General features: G+C 41.3%; 1 protein-coding gene across 1 annotated transcript in view; it reads left to right on the top strand.

Moving 5' to 3' along the window:
* Positions 1-4,372: 4,372 nt before the first annotated feature.
* Positions 4,373-22,121, top strand: part of glp2r (glucagon like peptide 2 receptor) — a 50,712-nt gene continuing 32,963 nt past the window's right edge. Inside the window, exons 1-2 of the mRNA XM_033044105.1 lie at positions 4,373-4,797; positions 20,434-20,527. Of these exons, the coding sequence (XP_032899996.1) occupies positions 4,633-4,797; positions 20,434-20,527 (259 nt within the window). The 5' untranslated portion in view covers positions 4,373-4,632. The remainder of the gene's footprint in view (positions 4,798-20,433; positions 20,528-22,121) is intronic.

Genomic DNA, 22,121 nt, shown 5'->3' with positions numbered 1-22,121 from the left:
GTAATCTATTTCTCAAAAAAACATCTCAGTGGGGATAAAAAATTACCTCAAGGTCAAATAGAGTTTTGCCACAAATGCACCATGCCATGTTCAATAACTGTTACTTGGAAAGATTTAGCTTGTTATTGGAAAATCCTGCTCCTTGGAGAAATTGAATATGAACTCGCATTAACGTAATCATTTAACGTATTAATTAAAGATTTGTTTCAAATCTGATGCAGAACTGTCAAGCATGCCACAGTATGGAGTGGCACCGTAGATGTGTCTGATGTGTGTGTTCAACTTAGCTCCCGTTCATATCTGTTATTCTGGAGAAAGGAAAACAATCTGCTCCTAGAATAGAAAATTAATACGTTGGCCAATATTATCCAAACCATTAGGCTTCATATACATGTGGAGACTGGGGAATCCAGATTTGACTAATTGCATTTTTGATCAGCAAAAATAACATGAATAAAAGGCTTCAGTAATGGGCTTGTGATCTCAGTACATATATACATACGAAGTTTGTATACTTTACTATTTTGTGAGTTGTTTGGTAAAACGATGAAGCATAACTACAATATGTGGGTGTTCTTAGTTCATTGTTTGTGCTTATTGCTTATCCTCCAAAATGGTGCGTGACCATTATAAAAATTCCACATTCCTCGCCGAATATTGCTTGCTTGTCTTGGGCTGCTCGTTGTATCATCTACCACGAAGGGTAGAATCTTCCAGCAAGATTGGACAGTCATCAATCACTCTAAAACCATTCAACTGTCACTGTTCTAATAACTGGAAAGTTAAACACAGGTACACACACACACGCACACACGCAAGCACGCACGCACGCAATCAATCAGTCTTAGACCTTTAGAATCACACACATACCCATGTGATTCTGTCAATGGTCTATGAGCATAATATGTATATGTCTTGAATGAGTGGAAAGTAACTGAGGAGCAGGAAATTCCCTCCAGCTCTTCTGCTCATGGGTCTTAATCTCAGAGACACAAGGAACTACAGATGCTAGTTAACGAAAAAAGACACAACGTGCTGGAGTAACTTGGTGTGTCTGTTATATGACGTGGAAACAGGCCCTTTAGTCCAACTTGCCCATGTCGACCAATATGCCCCATTTACACTAGTCCCATCTGCCTGCATTTGGCCCATATTCTTCTAATATTATCACATTCATGTACCTGTCCAAATGCTTTTTAAACATTGTGATTGTACCGACCTCAACTACCTCCTCTAGCAGATCATTCCATATACCTATCACTCTTTGTGTAAAAAAGTTGCCCCTCAGTTTCCTATTATATCATCCCTCCCTCATCTTAAACCTGTTTTCTTGATTCCCAAGCCCTGGGTAAAAGACTGTGTACCCAATCTTTTCCTCTAATTATCATATATACCACTATAATATCACCATGTGTCCTCCTGCACTCCAAGGAATAGAGTCCCAGCCTGCTCAACCTCTCCCTATAGCTCAGGCCCTCAAGTCCTGGTAATCTCCCTGTAAATCTTCTCTGAACTGTTTCCAAGTTGCCGGAGATGCGATTGTTTTCCGGGTCGTATCTCTGGTCGCTCTGCGGCCAAACATCGTGGAACTGGAGGCCTCGCTCGGGACTGACTTTGAGTGGACTTAACGTCGGAGCCAATCCCTTGCCTGGGATCGACGCTCCAACCGCAGCCTGCGGACTTTAACAACACGAGCTCGCAGTCTCGGGCATGAGACCGATGTCAGGAGGACCAAAAGCCGCACAACGTTCGACAAGCCCCGACCTGGGGTCAGATAGCCTGATGCGAGGGAGCTGACTCCGCCCAATGCCAGAGCTTGATCGCCCCGACGAGGAGGCCCGCCGCCGGCTACGAGTGTAAGATCGTCCGTCAATGGAAGGTTAGAGGCCCCCAACCGCTGGAGGACAAAGAAGGGAAGAGATTGAACTTTTTTTCGCCTTCCATCACAGTGAGGAATGTGGAGGAGTCATTGTGGTGGATGTTTATGTTAGAATGTATTTTGTGTGTTCTGTTGCTTTTTATTTGTATGACTGTGGCAAATTAATGTCCTCGTATGTTGCGAAACATACGGCTAATAAAGTATGATTATGATTAATCATCATGCAAACCAGTTTCCTATTGGTTCCATCTCTACCACTCAGCCTCAGAAAAACAGGTAAAATAAGCATGGGACCAATTTAACCCAGGTTATTGCCTCTTCTCCCCTCTCCTGTCAGACAAACGATACAAAAACTTAAAAGCACTTACCACAAAAGTCAGGGATAACTTCTTCCCCGCTGTTATCAGACTGCTGAATGGTCCTTTCACAGGTTAAGAAATTCACGGATTACACAACTGTAGTGGGCTGGATATCAAATAACGATGAGAACGATGAGAGGATGGAGATTGAGAACCTCGTGACCTGGTGGCAAGACAACAACCTTTGTCTCAACGCTATCTCAACAAGGCCAGCAGCATAATCAAGGACAAGTCTCACCCGAGTCACTCCCTCTTCTCCCCTCCCATCAGGCAAGAGATACAGAAGTGTGAAAACGCATACATCCAGATTCAGGGACAGTTTCTGTTATTGGGCAACTGAACCATCCTATCAGGAACTAATGACAATACACTAAACTACCTGAATAACTCTCTGATTGTCCTCTCTAAGCAGCTCCACCTACATCATATCCCCATGTCAACCCTGGTTTCATCCTATCAGAGATATCCTTATGTCCTGTTCATCCCTCCCCATCCTCTATGTAGCTACACATATTAGTTCCTTCCTTGTGTAGGAAGGAACTGTAGATGCCGATTTAAATCAAAGATAGACACAAATTGCTGGAGTAACTTAGCGGGCCAGACAGCATAACTGAGGAAAAGGAAATACTGCAGGTGACGTTTCAGGTTGAGACCTTTCTTCAGACAAGTGTCAGGGGAAAAGGAAATGAGAGATATAGACGGTGATATAGCGAGATACAGAACAAACTAGACTAAGTGGGACCCGTTGGGTGGCCAGTGGGGGGGGGGGGGGGGGCTTTCTGGAGCGCTAGTATGGGTGTTGTGGGCTGAAGGGATTGGTTTCCAGAGGGCTTGTATGGACATTGTGGGCCGAATGGATTCTTGGGCTAAAATGCTAAAGCAACACTTTAGCATTTTCAAAGCAAGCAACACTTTAGCATTTTCAAAGCAACAAACACTTTTGCACTTTCAAACCAAAATCTGCTTTGCATTTTCAAACTGCTTTTTCAAACTACATTTTCAAACCACATTAAGGGCACTCACATGTGTTCAGTGTTATTCACAGCTCAGACTGAGAGACGTGACCGTCTCACTCCCCCATCTTGCAGAGACTGACTGAGGCACGCAACACTTCCGGGTTTTATCCCTCCCCTTCCCACTGGAAGGGTCGTGGCCTTCATGGCGTGATTGACAGGAGAGAGAATCTCAACATTTAAAAAAAATAAGTATTTTATTTTTCATCGATGGGAAAAATCTTCTTGTCCTGCTTAGCGGACGGGGATGTAAGATGGCCAAAAATCACAGCCGTAAGTGGTAGTGTTTTTTCTAAAATTAATATGCAATGCAAACAGGAAGTGGTCAAGATGAGACTTTTAGTAATATAGATAAACAAAAGATGTGGAAAAAAGTAATGATGATGAAGGAAACAGGCCATTGTGAGTTTCTCCAGAATTTTGTGTCCATCCTTGGTGTGAACCAGCATCTGCAGTTCCTTCCTACACGGATTGCCTGCAGCCTGTTCTTCTGTTAACATCATTATCTAAACAATGTGAGTACTGACACTGCAGACTAAAAATACATAACCTGCTCAGTATTTTGCTGCTGCTTATGGAAGAGTTTCATGTGCAAATTACTTGCTCCTTGTCTCTTCGCTGTAAGTCACTGCCCTTTTGATAAATTTCAATGGCTTTAGAGGATCCTGTGAAGTCCTGAGATTGCACAGGGTAAAACCTAAAGACTGGATGTATGATTTGCTCTGCATAAGCTTTTATTGAAAACAGACTTTTTGTTAATAACAATGTTTTTAACATGTTATTTTTGTTATCGTTTGTTTTGTGATTAAAAAACAAACTTTGGGGATTTGCAGGATTCTTTGAAAATTCTTTGAAAATTAAGAAAACATTTCGAAAAGAAATTAAGAAAAAAAATAAAACCAACAAAAAAATTTATTTTGTGGAAATAGGTAAAGCATGGTTTTAAAGTTGTATAGCATGGATCAATCAATGTGTTGGTGAATGGCAGAGATAGTCACATTATATGCAAATGCAGTGTGTTTGTGTGGCTATATTTTATGGTAACTGCCTGTTTTTGCTACGATTGGTGGAGAGCAGCTTAGGAGCAGGGGGATGCGTGAGACAACACCAGTTGCACATTCAGTAGCTGTAGTCCTCTCTCTGGGGATTGACGGCTGCACAGGAATCTGCTGGAATTTCCACCTCTGCTTCTTCATTTTGAGCTGGGTTGGCTACGACTGAAGACCTATTTTAATTTGTCATGATAGGGTCTCGAGATCTTGCAACAGCTGACCACTAAAAACAAAGGGGACCAGAGTAATAGGATCTGTCGGTACCTGAATTACTCCAAAGCAGATGTTGGACGAAGGTGTGGATCATTCTGGACCGTGAAGGAAATTGGATGTTCTTTGATGAATGGGAAGCAAATTACTCTGAGGCAATGGGAATCTTCAACGGCAGAGGCAAGGGGGAAGCTTTAAGTTTCAAGCTGTGGCTGTGCCCTTTACAAACTTCGAGGACTGCCGTGTCACCTCTTCTCTGCATGGTGTTGCTACAGATAATGCAGGTGAGAGTGTGCAATTGAGAAATCAAAGTCTGGGTGTATTAAAAACAGCCATCTTGAGGAAAGAAAAGCATTTTTGTATGAATAGAACTATGCAGGAACGGTGACTAAAATGGTGAACCCTTCAGTGTGGTATTTTGCCGGCTCACTCATCAGTTTAAAAGCAGAATGAGTTACACAAGGATCTGCGGTAACTTCTCTCTTTCATTGAAGGTTTTTTATTTATTTCTGTTCATTACCTTTGGCATATTTATTAGCATGTTTGCACTTTTTCGCTAAATCCTTAATCCGTTTAAATGGTTGAAAAGCAGTGTTAAAATGTCACAGAACTTTCATCGATGCACCAAAAAAAAACCATGAGGGAAGAAAGGTTTTTCACTTTCCTTTTAAAATCTACATTTCGTAATCTCAATTAGGAACATACTGTAAAATAATCGGTTTTCGGCAGAAATTTCCATAAATGCACCTATTCTTTTTAATGAGGCTGTGAACAAAAGGGGTAAGAAATGAGCGAGAATTTTGCAACAGCATGAAAACCAGGTACTGAATCCTAAACCCACAATAAAATGACTGATATTCTCATGACCGTGTTATCCAAGCTCAGCAGGCTAATTGAATTTCTCTAAAGCTGTTTTCTCCGCTAAAATCTTTGACAAACAAAAGATGATTTATGTCCTATGGCGAGAACAGCACATACCAAAATAGAAGTTTGTTCTGAGATTTGAGTTTGGATTATTTGCTCAGGATTACTGGTCAATAGCATAACACCCACATTAATGTTCCCAATGAAGGTGAGGTTATATTAACATCAGCATGCAAGCTGGATGGAATACTGTTTTAAAACTTTGAATGGCTGATATTGTAAAGATTTTGAACTTGCAAGGTGCCTATGTTATTTCCACTAAGTGACACTTACTGTCCCTTGAACTGAATTTAAGTTTTGCACTGTAAAATGTACGACACCTGAGTGATTTCAGATAGAGATTGTCAGACTGTAAACACAAGCAGTCGAAATGTGTAAGAAGGAAGTGCAGATGCGGGTTTACACCAAAGATAGACACAAAATGCTGGAGTAACTCAGCGGGACAGGCAGCATCTCTAAAGAGAAGGAATGTGTGATGTTTCGGGTCGAGACCCTTCTTCAGACTGCTAGTGAGGTGTCTTGGACATAGGTTGGGAGGGATTGGACTAAGGGGGATAGGATGGAGTCGAGGTACGTGAAAATTTAATTCAGTGGGGCAGGAGCAGGCAGAAACAATGGGTCTGCCAGGGCAATTCTGTTAAGAAGGGTCTCGACCTAGAACGTCACCCATTCCTCCTCTCCAGAGATGCTGCCTGTTCCGCTGAGTTACTCCAGCATTTTGTGTCTATCTTCGGTGTAAACACGAGTATCATGCCCAAATCGCAACACCTAGAATTTCTAATACTTCACCCGAAAGTCCCCCTTTCTTTTTGTCATCATTGTCAGCATTGCACAGATGTAAACACAATGATTCTGATCTGCTAGCCGATTCGAATAACAAAGTAATACCAAACCAGAATCAGTTTGCATGTTAGGCATCATCGGATCTTGCACAAAACTAATTTTTATTCACTGATAACCGTACTAGTGAAAGGGCAGGGTCGAAATTATTAATTAAGCGTTGTTTGACATTCTTCATTGACTGTTTAAATTGAATTTCAATTATGCGCAAATAATAAAACCCAAATTATATATATATATATTTTTTTTAAAAGCCTGCGTCATATGTAAATTCAGATGGGATCATTAACTGCACTTCAAAATGTCGACGTATTTCTTTAAGAAGATGATATTATAGTGAATTTATTTTACCAATCCTGTCCTAAGGTGGTATCGAACAACTGCAAATATCAGTCAACTTTTAATGAGAGCAAAATAGGAAATAAAATGCTGAATGTTGAATGTTGCCCTGTATGGAATAGAGACCCAGCCTACTCAACATCTCCCTATAGGTCACACCCTCTAGTCCTGGCAACATCCTCGTAAATCATTTCTGAACGCTTTCAAACTTGACAATATCTTTCCTATAACATGGTGCCCAGAACTGAACACAATATTCTAAATGCGGTCTCACCAATGTCTTATACAACTGCAACATGATCTCCCAACTTCTATACTCAATACTCTGACTGGTGAAGGCCAATGGGCCAAGAGCATGTTTGATCACCTTATCTACCTGCGACTCGACCTTCAAGGAACCATGTACCTGTATCCCCTAGATCCCTCTGCTCTACAACCCTACCCAGAGGCCTACCATTCACTGTGTAATTCCCGTCCTTGTTCGACTTCCTATAATGCAACACCTCACACTTCTCTGTATTAAATTCCATCAACCATTCCTCCACCCACCTGGCCAATCGATCCAGATCCTGCTGCAATCTTTCACAACCATCTTCACAATCTGCAAAACCACTAACTTTTGTATCATCAGCAAACTTGCTAATCTTGCCCTGTATGTTATCATCCAAATCATTGATGTAGACGACAAACAGTAACGGGCCCAGTACCGTGAAGCACATCAGTGGTCACAGGCATCCAGCCTGAGAAGCAACCTTCCACCATCACCCTCTGCTTCCTTCCATGGAGCCAATTTGCTATTCATGCAGCTATCTCTCCTTGGATCCCATGCGATCTAACCTTCCAGAGCAGCCCACCATGCGGAACCATGTCAAACATGTTACTGAAATCCATGTACACATCACCTGCAGCACTGCCCTCATCGACCTTTTTGGCCAGGTCTTCAAAATAATCTATCAGATTTGTGAGACACGACCTCCAACGTACAAAACCATGCTGACTGTCCCTAATCAGCCCTTGCCCATCCAAATGCCTGTATATCCTAACCCTCAGAATAATCTCCAGCAATTTACCAACTACAGATGTTAAACTCACCGGCCTATGGTTCCCAGCATTTTTCCTGCAGCCCTTCTTGAAAAGAGGCACAGCATTTGCCACCCTCCAGTCTTCCGGCACCTCTCCTGTATTTAAGGATGACTCGTAAATTTCAACCAGGGCTCCAGCCATTTCCTCTCTAGTTTCCCACAATGTCCTCAGATATATCTGATCAAACTCTGGAGATTTGTCTACCTTCATTCACGACTTTACCTTCAGTAGTTCTTCGAAGGTAACACTGACTGCTCTCAAGACACTTCCATTGATTGCTGCAAGTTCCTCCGTCCTACTGTCTTTCTCCTCGGTAAATACAGAGGAGAAATACTCATTGAGGACCTTGCCCATCTCCTGTGGTTCCACACAGAGATGGTCACTTTCACTCCTGATTTCTCTGAAAATAAAACTGAATATGCTGCTGTTTCAATATTGTTGGTGCTGTACTATCACAGTCAATAATTGAGCCAAATCCACATATTTTTATTCATTTAAGATGTACGATAGGTAAAACCTGCCATCTCTATTGCCTGATACATTAGCTAATCATGGCACTACTGACTGCTAGTTCAGAATAAAATTAAAATATTCTCGCTCACCCTTACATCCTGCTCACCCGCATTCCCCTGTTCTATCCACCCATTCCCTTTTCACAATAATCTTTCTTATTTTTTTCTTTATTCATCATTGCTTCTCCAATTTCTTCCCTATTCTATTTAATGCAGTTTACACAAATGTAAGAAATTAATTTTCTTTAATTTTTTTGAATAAGTAAAATGTTCAAACTAAGCCCTTAATTTTAATGAAGCAACTGCTTCATTACTTTCCCGTCATCTTGAACATTTTCCGCATTTTGTGATGAACTTTATTTCCTTCTCATCGATTTGTGTTTGTTTACGGCATATCTTCTTTCAATCCCCTCCCGAAACGCACCCTTCGAGCCTGCACCACCATTTGATATGATCATGGCTGATCATCCAACTCAGTATCCCATCCCTGCCTTCTCTCCATACCCCCTGATCCCTTTAGGCACAAGGGCCACATCTAACCCTCTTAAATATAGCCAATGAACTGGCCTCAACTACCTTCTGTGGCAGAGAATTCCACAGATTCACCACTCTCTGTGTGAAAAATGATTTTCTGATCTCGGTCCTAAAAGACTTCCCTCTTTTTTTTTCTTTTTTTTTTTTTGTTTGTTTTTATTAAGGACAGTGCATATTTATAAACATTTGCATGCTATACGCAAGATTATAGCTATAGGCTAATTTCCATCTGTAGTCCCTCTGGTAAACCAGGTTAACTTATCCTTAAACTGTGAACTGTTGTAGGAAATTTAAAACAAATACATGTCACACTCTTTGACTTAATACATAAAGTCGTATTATTTAAGCAATAGGCACTGCAGTTCGCTTTGGCAATGAAGTCCAGTCTACCACATCACCCAGACCATACACTAGGTGGCAGTACATTTGCATTTCCCTGTGGGATTCACATCAAAATCATGACATCTTATTTTTCTCCAGAGACCAGTGCTTTTTAAGTGGACAAAAGGCTGCTGGTGCACATATATCATTTCACATGATGCTGCACATTAATCTAGTGTTCAGCTTTTTAGAGGTGCAGGAACAGCATCTTGTCATATTCTGTCACATAAACAGCACTGGCCCCCAAAACAATGAATCCGTGGTTATGTATTAGAGATTTTTCTCCGCAGAACATAACATGTTAAGTGATACTTTTAATAAATAAATTCAAATTCATGAGGGGCCTAGATGGAATGGATTTGGAGAAATGTTCTTAATGAACCAGCGGTTTGGCAACTAACTTGGAACCAGGGATTAAAAAGAATTAATACAATGAAACTGAGACTTTTTTTATTGTTATGATCTAGGTAACATTGTAATGCAGTAGTTACAGCCTTGCCTCATAATTCTAGAGACCTGGGTTCATTCCTTGCCTTAGGTCAGTAGTGCCGCATGTTAGCACAGTGACTATGTGAGTTTTACCTGAGTGCTCTAGTTTCCTCCCAAATCCTAAACATGTGTTTGTTGATAGATTAATAGGCTACTGTAAGTTCCCCCAGGTATTTAGGGAGCTGGCAGGACAATTGGGAGTTGATGTGAGGAACATGTTTTGAGAGCTACCCTTATCTTAGCAGGCTGAAGGCATTCTGTCGCTGTTGCTCTGTATTTTGTGAGTCTTAGCCGATTCAATGGTAACTTTAGAAGAAATAAATGAAATCCTTCAGAGGAATAGTTTGCTGAGATAAAGGGAAATGATTTGGAAGTGTGACTATTCGAGTCAGAAAGAATTTGCACAGACGTGATGACATAGCTTTTTATTCTGCTGTATGCTGGAATGCTGAACTTGTTCTGTTACAAATAACATTTGCAGAATGAACAAAGACATTGTGCAAGTGATCTGACTGAGGCAAGCCAGATAAAATAGTGCAAAGTGGACATTTTTTTGCATTGGCCAATGACGAATTGACTACAGGTACTACATATACATTGAACAAAAACTAACTGCAGGTCAGACATCGTCCGTAGCGGGAATGGACAGACAATATTTTGGGTTGTAACTGAACAGAGGATAGAAACAGGCTCTACAGGGTTGGGGAATAAGTATTACTTTGAAATTCTGATCATCCATTGAATGGGGATGATCAGCCATGATCACAGTGAATGGCGGTGCTGGCTTGAAGGGCCGAATGGCCTACTCCTGCACCTATTGTCTATTGTCTATCGAAATCTAAGTCAGTACGATGCTATATTATTGATCCAATCATTTATTACGTGTGTCTTCTATTATGTCATGTCACATTTCAATATATCAATGATTAATAATATGATGGTCACTGTGATTGCAGATGAACAAACTTCAGTGGGGGATGATGCATACAAACCCTGCAATGAGTGTGGTAGCAAAATTACATCATGTGGTTCATGACACTGAATGCATTGAGGATATCATTCTCTCCTCCCAGCATTGCCAAGCTCAAGTCTTGCTTTCCTCATTTGCAGTCAGTTCGAACATTACTGAAGCTCGCAACCCCTATGAAGGGTCATGTCTAAACATCTGTTGTTGGCTAATTTTAAGTGCCTAGAAATAATGTTGCAGCTTTTTCCATCACTATTCCCATCTTGAAAAGTAGTGTTGAATATTATGGGCGTCACAAAGACAAACAAATAGGAATGTACTCAAGAAATAGTATGAGAAAAATAGGAAGGTGGAACGTGTGGGATATGAAAGTTAGCACAATGATTAAAAAACAGGTGTTGCTTATGGTTTGACTTTCAATTCATTGTTGTTAGTTGGAAATCGACTGCCTTCAACGGGACACTTATCCAGTGTGAGGTTAAGGAAAACAGAATTGTTAGGTAAATGGGTAGTGATGGGAAGTAGTAGAAATGGCATTTCGAGAGATAGACCAGTGTTGGCCATTAGCCATGGCCATATGAACCGTCCATATGGGTGTACAATATTGTCAAGTTACTATGAGAGGAACTGAACAGTACAATGCTGATCATATTACAATGTGATATTGCGCTTGTAGTGGAATCTTGAGGAAAACACAAACTGCTGGAGTGACTCAGAGTGTCAGGCAGGGGGGTTGTGTCGGTCGTGCTGCCTGACCTGCTGAGCTACTCCAGCACTTAGTGCTTTTCTCTGGATGAGAGTTGGGAATGCAAATTGGCAGCATCACCAGGGGGATGATTTTTCTGTGTGTAAGGTACTTTGTTAGTCTGTGTCCAAGATGGCTGTCGGAAGAGAGAGTGGACGCTGGCGTGCTTTAGCTGCCGCTGCTCTCTCTTCACATTGTGTGTTTTTTGATTTTTTGATTTTGTGTCTTTGGAGCGATTTCTGTCTTTAATTTGTGTATTGATGATGTCCTTATTATTTATTTTTCTCCGACTATATGTTTTTTTCTCTTCTGTTTAATCTGTGCAAGGTGACCTTGAGATTTGAAAGGCGCCCGAAAATAAAATTTATTATTATTATTGTAGCTTCCACTACATAAAGAGAAGTTTAGGATCATATTTTGAAGGCGTTGTATTTGCTGCATTGGCAGTTCAGGTATCTGTCAGTAAGGGATTGGGCACATATCTACATCCAGTGCTTTTTGATACTTGTTCAGGTTCACCAAGAATCATTGTTACGGACTAGCCTACAATGAAAGTTTCAAGCAGGGCAATGAATTAGACCAAGGTGGGATATTCAGTGTGAAGGACAGTCCATTATGAACCATCTGAATCTAGTGTATCATTTGAACAGCGATTTAGCACAGTTGGAGCAATATTAATGTTGAACAAACTCAACAGCAGGTTATTGAGAGGAAACATTGGTAATCTGTTTGGGTGTTATGATGTTGCATCTACAGCATATCCCTCGTTTCCCTTTCCCCTGACTCTCAATCTGAAGAAGGGTCACAGCCCAAAACGTCACCTATTCCTTTTCTCCAGAGATGCTATTTGACCTGCTGAGTTACTCCAGCTCTTTGTGTCTATCTTTGGATGGCATGAAAGCCAATCCACTGGAGGTTTGGTATGATGATCGCCAAGTTAAAGAACTCACATAGCAGATAAAATGCAGAGGGTAATGGCCGGTTCTCACGGTGCGACCTGACGCAAGATGTCACAAGAGTGAAGTGGTCGTGGTCCAGCACGAGTTCGGCACGATTTAATGGGGGGTAGATAAAGAGTTCCCACGGCACTCGGCAATTCTGTCATTTGTGCGAGTGACTTGTCCGTCTCCCGATCTTTCCCGTTAATCGTGAATGAACATCGTGGACTGTAGTGTAGTTAATCACGTGGCACAAATGATGTCACTTTTTTTCACACACTATATAAATATCCTCCGTTCGTAGAATTGTCTCATTTGTAGACATGCCTATACAAAGTTGGTTCTAGTACAGGCTGGTTGTTATTTTCATTGACGCGCTGTATGCATTAGCGCAACATGTGCATCGAAAACGCTTGCGTGAAGGCAGAAGGGTGAGATTAATTAAAAAGAGAATTAAGAGGAAGTCTCACTGGGTGAAGCCCATGTTTCAACGGAGACCTCAATTTGGACAATATGAGCAACTGCTTAATGTGCTGTGCGAAGAGGATAAAAGTGCATTCAAAAACGTTGTCAGAATTTCACCCGAGCTCTTTAATGAGTTAAAGAATAATTTGGGACCTCTGCTGAAGAAGACTGACACTGTAATGAGAAAGGCACTGGAACCAGGGTTGCGCATAGCAATCACCCTCCGCTACTTGGCCTCAGGCGATTCTTATCAAAGTCTATCTTACAACTTTCTTGTCGCCACCAACACCATCTGTGGTATTGTCCGAGAAACCTGTGAGGCGATCATCCAATTTTATTCAGCTGAAGTGATGGAATGCCCCAGTACACCAGATGCGTGTAAGAGAGTTGCACTGGGGTTTGAAAACAGGTGGAACTTTGCTCACACATGTGGGGCTTTGGATGGCAAGCATGTGGCAATTCGTAAACCACCCGGAGGTGGCTCAAATTATTTCAATTACAAGAAATTCCACTCAATTGTACTCATGGCGGTGGTTGATTATAACTACAACTTCCTGTATGTGGATGCGGGCACACCTGGAAGTGTTGGTGATGGCCGGATTTGGAAAGAAACATGGCTTGGAAAGAAAATGGAAGGTGGAACAGCAGGCATGCCTGATCCAGAACCTCTGTCAGGAGAAGACAGCCCGGACATCCCATATGCGATGGTTGCTGATGAAGCCTTTGCACTACGGCCCTGGATTATGAAGCCATATCCACAGAGGAATCTAACTAGGGAACAGAGGATCTTCAATTACAGGCTGTCAAGGGCCAGGAGAGTAGTTTAGATGCTTGCTCAAGACAATGGAGCAGAGGCCCAAGAATGTGGAGTGTATAGTATATGCAGCATGTGTTCTGCACAACCTGATCCGAATGAGAGGTGCAGCTGCTGGATCAGCAACATCCATCCAGGACGGTGACATAGTGGACAGTGACACAGGGGAAGTAACACTAGGTGCTTGGAGAAGTGGTGCGAACATGTTGAAAATGGTCTCACTGCAGCGTTTGAAAGGTAACTCGGGCACATCCAGTGTGAAAGAGCAAAGAGACCATCTCTGCCCTTACTACAATTCACAATTGGGGAGTGTGCCATGGCAGGACAGCTATATTGATGGGTAGCCGACCACAGGAACACATGTTATAAGCTGACTTCCTAGTGTTGTCCTCTGAAAAGTGCTTCCTATAAGATGTTCGTCCGCAAAACCTGCCGTTTGTTATAGATACTCACATGAGCACCGGGGATACTCCGCAGCCTTCGTCTCCAGCAGGTTGCGCTTTCTCTCCCTATTTCTATAATCCTCTCTGGATTTGTCATAGAGAATCTCATTGCATTGGTACCACTCCACCAGTTCCCCCTCTTGTTCCCTGTTGAAGTTATATGGCCTTACCTTCTGCCATCTTCCCTTTATGTTATCGTCTGCTGAGGATATTGGGGAGGCAACAGCTACTGGGGAGATAATCTCAAATCCACCTTGATCACCCTCTTCCTGCTCCAAGGAGCCCACAGGCAGTGGTATCTCTGGCATCTCCTCTTGCCTCTCCACCTGTCTCTCTTGCTGAGTTTCCTCCTCATTTACCTGCATGGCTAAAAACTTTCTGACTTTCTTTGACCCCTTTCCTTGCGCTTTTCTGAGAGGCATCTCTGCAAGTCTTTTTACTGTGAAAAAGATTCTCAAACAATGACAATCAGGTGGGACGTCCTCGATGGACACATGGTCCATTGGCGATATTGAGACCACCTTTTTTACTCACCTTATGTCCCTTCTGTCAAGCTTCCGGGTTTACCGTTCGCAGGAGCTCCCACGGTACCCGCAAGAGTCATTACGGATATCGCACTGGCATCTGCGTTCATACAATGTTGCAACGCTGCTCAAGTCACTCTTGGAGAAATTCAAAAAATTTTGAATTTTCTCCCGACCTTACAAAGTTACACGACTACCTGCCGTTAGCGCCACGGAGGTCCTCGGTGGTCCACGAATGCCGTACTGCTATCGCAGAAGGTTCCCACGATGTTAAACTCTTGTTAAGTCTTGCTTCAGGTCGCACCGTGAGAAAGCCCTTTAAGGCCACTTCAATTACATCTGGCACAGATGGTACTGTGCTGAAGTTATGGCTGTGTGGGTGTCAGGGAAGAAGGCTTGTTTACAGAATTGCTAAATAAACTGAACAAGTGTAGACTGAGTTAGACATTTTAAGAAAAACTACTGCATTGCAATGTGGAGCCGTTTTATAGTTGTAAAGATATCACAGTCGTCTTGGACTTCATGATGTCAGCTTGATACAGCATAGCCAAAGTGTAATAAGAGAAGATGAAATCTAGTTATCACACAATAGAAAGCCTTATAGACAGCCAAGAAATGAAAGGGCTTAAGGGGAAAATTGAATGACTCCCAAAGTGACAACAGGAAAGTAAAAGGTCTGTAGTCCACAGGGAGTCAGAGTGGAGGTTTGGACAAAAGGCAGAGTGAAAACAAAGGCACATACAGTGCCCTTCATAATGTTTGGGACAAAGACCCATCATTTATTTATTTACCTCTGTACTCCACAATTTGAGATTTGTAATAGAAAAAATCACATGTGATTAAAGTGCACATTGTCAGATTTTATTAAAGGCCATTTTTATACATTTTGGTTTAACCATGTAGAAATTACAGCTGTGTTAATAGTCCCCCCATTTCAGGGCACCATAATGTTTGGGACTCATGGCTTCACAGGCGTTTGTAATTGCTCAGATGTGTTTCATTGCCTCCTTAATGCAGGTATAAGAGAGCTCTCAGCGCATAGTCTTTCCTCCAGTTTTTACATCACCTTTGGAAACTTTTATTGCTGTTTATCAACATAAGGACCAAAGTTGTGCCAATGAAAGTCAAATAAGCCATTATGAGACTGAGAAACAAGAGTAAAACTGTTGGAGACATCAGCCAAACCTTAGGCTTGCCAAAATCAACTGTTTGGAACATCATTAAGAATAAAGAGAGCACTGGTGAGCTTACTAATGACAAAGGGACTGGCAAGCCCAGGAAGACCTCAACAGCTGATGACAGAAAAATTCTCTCTATAATAAAGAAAAATCTCCCAACACCTGCCCGACAGATCAGAAACAGTCTTCAGGAGTCAGGTGTGGATTTGTCAATGACCACTGTCCGCAGAAGATTCCATGAACAGAAATACAGAGGCTACACTGTAAGATGCAAACCACTGGTTAGCCGCTAAAATAGGATGGCCAGGTTACAGTTTGCCAAAAAGTACTTAAAAGAGCAACCACAGTTCTGGAAAAAGGTCTTGTGGACAGATGAGACGAAGATGAACATATATCAGAGTGATGGCAAGAGCAAAGTGTGGAGGAGAGAAGGAACTGCCCAAGATTTTGTTTTAATTTCATTTTCCATCTCTTCTGGGAACATGGGAATTATCAAACACAATCATCTCTCTTTAACTAGAACCTCATCCATTACTCATCCAATCTAGATTCCTATATCCTGCTATATAAGGCGTGATGTACCAAAGTTCAGTGTCTGGACTGATACTCAGCAGACGTAACACACGCCATATGACTATCACAGATAAAACCCAGACGCTTTATTGGTTTGCTGTACAGTTCATCGAATAGAATTCACAGAGAAAATAATTTAAAAAATGACAAATCACTAATGCAAATAATAAGATGGGTCTCGACCCGAAATGTCACCAATTCCTTTTCTCCAGAGATGCTGTGTGACCCGCTGAGTTACTCCAGGTTTTTGTGTCCATCTTTGGTTTATACCTTGACTATTTTAAGTTGACTGGTGACTCTTTCCATAACAAATATTGTTGCTCAATTAATTTTAGCGGCTGAATACTCGCCTTCTCTGAGTGCAGGCTCCATTCTTTGGGTTGGAGTACATTCACAAAACATTTGGTAGTCTGTATTATCTATGGGCACTTTATGCTGCTGTTTCCTGAGGCAAATAACAGAGGTAAAGCTACTAACAAAACATACACCATTGCAGGTAGACAAGCGCAAGTGTTGTAACCATGCAACAAGTGTCATGTTACATGGTTAAACTCAGTTTCTAAAGGAGCTTAGTCCTTTATTAATACAACCTATTCCCTTAAAAAGTAATAAACTCTGACAACAATCAACTATTTATTTGCATTAAATTATTGCATCAGCTCACTGCCGCCTACTGAAATGTAATTATACAATCTAATAATTATTGACAGAGGGGGAGTTGCAACTAGCCAAACATCATTTATTCAGTCTCTCAAGTACAAATATTTAACTGATGAACTGTATTCAACAACTGCATGATCCACTCAGAGCTCCTGTAATTCCAATGGATTACTTCTCTCGAGATACTTCATTCATCGTTGATCTCATATTCTGTGCTACAACTGTTTTCTCCATAACTATAGATGATTAGAAATACAATGTATTACATCTGTTTCTAAACATCAACTGTTAACACTAAACGTAACACATGTCAATTCTGCATAACAATTACTATATTAACGAATATATATAATATTTTGGTATAGTGTATGATACCATGGACTTGATTACTACAACTGCTTCAAGGTTCTCCATCTACATTGCCCTCCATAATATTTGGGACAAAGACCCATCATTTATTTATTTGCCTCTGTATTCCACAATTTGAGATTTGTAATAGAAAAAACCACATGTAGTTAAAGTGCACCGTCAGATTTTAATAAAGGCCATGTTTATACATTTTGGTTTCACCATGTAGAAATTACAGCAGTGTTATACATAGTCTCCCCATTTCTGGCCACCATAATGTTTGGGACACAGCAATGTCATGTAAATGAAAGTAGTCATGTTTAGTATTTTATTGCATATCCTTTGCATGCAATGACTGTTTGATGTCTGTGATTCATGGACATCACCAGTTTCTGGGTGTCTTCTCTGGTGATGCTCTGCCAGATCTGTATTGCAGCCATGTTTAGCTTATGCTTGTTTTGGGGACTAGTCCCTTTCAGTTTTCTCTTCAGCATATAAAAGGCTTGCTCAATTGGGTTCAGATCGGGTGATTGACTTGGCCACTCAAGAATTTACCACTTTTTAGCTGTGAAAAATTCCTTTGTTGCTTTAGCAGAATGTTTGACATCATTGTCTTGCTGTAGAATGAACCGCCGGCCAATGAGTTTTGAGGCATTTGTTTGAACTTGAGCCGATAGGATGTGTCTATACACTTCAAGAAAACCCGGAGAAAACCCACGCAAATCACGGGGAGAAAGTACCAACTCCATACAGACAGCACCCGCAGTCAGAATCGAACCCGGTTCTCTGGTGCTGTAAGGCAGTAGCTCTACCATCACGCCACCTTGCTGCCCCTTGTAATTGTAATCTCTATGAGATTATGAGAGTTCTTGTAATCTCTATGAGAGACATTGTTAGGTGGAAATACAGCATAACCCCACATTAGGGTCATTCAGGTAACAGAGATTCACCCTTAAAGAATTCAGATATCACTGCAAAACTATTAAGATAGAATTGAAAAATCCTCTTAAAGAACCTGTGTGAAAAGTAAATAAATAAAGACAAAGTGTATACAGAGAGCTGATTTAGTTTACCAAGGACAACAGGCGACCAGTTTACAGGGAGAGGCCACTTTGGGGATTTGCTTGGAAAACTAACATGGCAATCTCTTCTTTGTACAAAAATCCTGCATCAAACAATGTAACATCAATGTCTTGTTGATTAAAGCAACAACTCTTTCTCCTCTGCGTACAAAACAATTGGAATTCATTAATCAATAGACTGACTGCTCATGTGGGGATTACTATTGTGAGCAAGTCTTCCTGGAGGATGACACTTATAACATGGGAATGAAAAAAAGTTTCGCACCACGGAAATTCATAATAGAGACGTTTGTCTGGAAATACAGTCCGCCCGTAAGGCAAGGTACGCATTGAAAACTCAAAATAGCTGCAGACTAATTGATCTAACTACTGTGGCCTTGTGTACTTCACTTTTGTAAAGAGGCACAGTGTATTACTCAAACCAATTCTACCAAGACCAGGATGCAGACAAGATCAAAAGTGAAATATGATTAAAGTGTAACTGTGTGAGATTTGGTTTACAAATATAGCTAAATGGAATGTATTCTCAAACAAAAGTAAACATTTAAAAAAATTATAAACTAAAAACAAAACTAAAAACAAAAAAATTACAAATAACTATTGTACCATTTTATCCTCCGTGACTTGTCACATTGGTTTGGGAAAATCGCAAACCCACCGAAATATTAGACGGCCCCTTTAAAAGACCAATGGTTATTAATTATTTCATTAGTTAATACAAGTCAAACATAATACAAGGGCATCATGACATTATTCTAACTCCTCTTGAAGCAGACCGCACCACTGCCCCCCCCCCGAACCAATTATAAGCCTCCATTGTCTGCAATGTTTCTGCACTTCTAGCGGCTGGGGGAAGACTTGCTCACAATAGTAATCCCCACATGAGCTAGCGGGTGGTCTACCCAGCTGTTGCTGTTGAGTTTTGTTCACCAATGCTACACTTTCCCATAGAATGGCCTAAGAAAGGCTACGCTCCAAGACAATAAACACAGGTGCAAGCTCAATACTAGGAGATAACGTGTCGGAAACTTGTTTTTGCAAGATACTCATGATCTTGCAAAAACAAGATCACAGCTGACAGGAAGGCGCTGCAACGGGTGGTGAAAACCGCTCATCACATCATCGGTGCCCCGCTCCCTGTCATGGATGCCCTCCACCGCACACGGTGTCTGAGACGGGCCGGGAAAATCATTAAGGACCCCTCACACCCCAACCATGGACTATTTGCCCTCCTCCCATCAGGGAGGTGGTACAAGCAGGCTGAGGAACAGCTTCTTCCAAAATACCATTACCCTGCTGATCTCACAGGCCCGACGCTAGCCATCTTTTATACCCTTTTATCTGTATATATTTATTTGCCTATGTACAGTACTAGTCCAATTCATCCACATTGTATATATTGTTTTAACCAGTATTTTTACTACTTTGCACTATTACAATATTAGATGCTAAACTTCATTTCATTGTACCTGTACTCTTATTTGTACAATGACAATAAAGTTGAATCTAATCTAATGTAACCTAATCTTCTCTACAGCTGGACAACAAGAGATGCCCATTGCCACGTCCGCACACCCTTTTGTTACCTTATTTAATTCCAACCATAATTAAGTATCTGGGGATTTTAATTTTTCTTCTACACCTGTTTTCCTCTTCATTTGGGTTAAACAATCATTTAAAAAAAACATGTAGTTGGGGCTACACTAAATGCCTACTAGAAAAACCTAGCAGGCTGAAAACAAAAATTAAAATCTCTACGTAGGTAATACATCATAGTATCAGCTAACACACATTTTGTCAAGAGATTGTTCAAAACGGCTTGATAATTTTTGATTGTGATTTTCATGTGTTTCACACCTTAAACTGGTCCAATTTTCAGAAATTTAGATGAAGGTTAAGGATACGGTAAATGAAGCCACTGAAGTTGAAGATGAGAAGGGGAAATAAATCAAGATTTAATCTTTGTTGGAATCAACTTTATTGCTTTCACACACTCTTTTCCTTTGGTAATTCACAAAGAATGTTTCTTGTTTGCTTCTTACAGGGACTTGTTTATATCTCCCATCCTGTTTATTCTGCAGGTCAGTGGCACAATACTGGAGGACACAATCAGTAACTGGTCCTTGTATCGGGATCAGTGTTTGCAAAACCAAACCAAGTCTGGTGCCAAAACTGGTGAGCAACCTAACTTGATAGTTTCAATGATTCAAAGCCAAATTACTCTGTTTAAACATTTAACCATCTGCTCTCTTGGAAGTAGCCCACGTTGAGGGGAGCAACAGAACTGGAATCTGCTCAAATTATTTTAGGGAAGTAGAGATTGATTGGTTCTATGGCACCAATTAACTTATGCAGTCATTAAGGGAGGGCAGAATCTCACCTGGCCAACATCATTCTAATGGAGAAATAGTCTGTGAATGCCCATATATGCACTGCTCAGTGAATATGGTCAGATACTCATTGGTGGGTCTATGGGGAACAGATCAGTTCAGATTTGTTTATTGTCACATGTATCAAGGTACAGTGAAAAGCTTTAGTTGCATGCAGCATGGAAATAGGTCCTTCATCCCAACTCCTCCGTGCCGACCAAGATGTCCATCTAAGCTAGTCCCATTTGCCTGCATTTGGCGCATATCCCCAGAATCCTATCCTATCCATGTATCTAGCCAAATGACTTTTAAATATTGTTCTGTATAGATTGTAACTTATAGAAACTTACAAAATTCTTAAGGGGTTGGACAGGCTAGATGCAGGAAGATTGCTCCCGATGTTGGGGAAGTCCAGGACAAGGGGTCACAGCTTAAGGATAAGGGGGAAATCCTTTAAAACCGAGATGAGAAGAACTTTTTTCACACAGAGAGTGGTGAATCTCTGGAATTCCCTGCCACAGAGGGTAGTCGAGGCCAGTTCATTGGCTATATTTAAGAGGGAGTTAGATGTGGCCCTTGTGGCTAAGGGGATCAGAGGGTATGGAGAGAAGGCAGGTACGGGTTACTGAGTTGGATGATCAGCCATGATCATATTGAATGGCGGTGCAGGCTCGAAGGGCCGAATGGCCTACTCCTGCACCTAATTTCTATGTTTCTATGTTTCTATGTTATTTACCTGTTCCAACTACTTCCTCTGGAAGCTCATTCCATATACCCCTCACCCTCAATGTGAAAAAGTTGTCCTTCAGGTTCCTATTAAATCCTTCCCCTCTCACCTCAACGCTCTAGTTCTTGATTCCCCTACCCTGGGAAACAGTCTATTGATCATATCTATTATGATTTTATATACCTCTATAAGATCACCCCTCAGCATCCTGTGCTGCACGGAATAAAGTTTGACCATGCCCAATGTTTCCATGTAATTCAGGCCTTGAGTCTTGGCAACATTCCCATATACTGTATCATGGCACCAGGTAGATGATGTTTTAGTTTAATACCTCATCTGAACACCAGAGCCTTTGGAAGTGCAGCACTGCCTCAGCAAGTCCTGCAATGTGGCTAACTCTTGGCATTGAGTGGAGTGGGGCCGTGAATCCACAGCTTTCTGATTCAGGAGCTGGGAAATGATGGGTGAAGAATCTTGCCAATTGACAGCCAAACTTTCATTTTTTCAGCACAGCTAAACTGTCGGCAACACAGCAGACTAGCACAGGTTAGTTTAGCAATATAGCGTGGAAACAAGCCCTTTGGCCAGCTGTGTCCTCACCGATGTACAACCTCCCATACATTAGTTCTATGTTATCTCAGTTTCCCATTGTACACACTAGTGGCAATTTACA

Source organism: Amblyraja radiata, chromosome 26, assembly GCF_010909765.2.
Source record: "Amblyraja radiata isolate CabotCenter1 chromosome 26, sAmbRad1.1.pri, whole genome shotgun sequence".
In the NCBI taxonomy this organism is placed as follows: Eukaryota; Metazoa; Chordata; class Chondrichthyes; order Rajiformes; family Rajidae; genus Amblyraja; species Amblyraja radiata.
The sequence above is the reverse complement of the archived record's forward strand: the minus strand, read 5'-3'. Positions and strand labels throughout refer to the sequence as shown.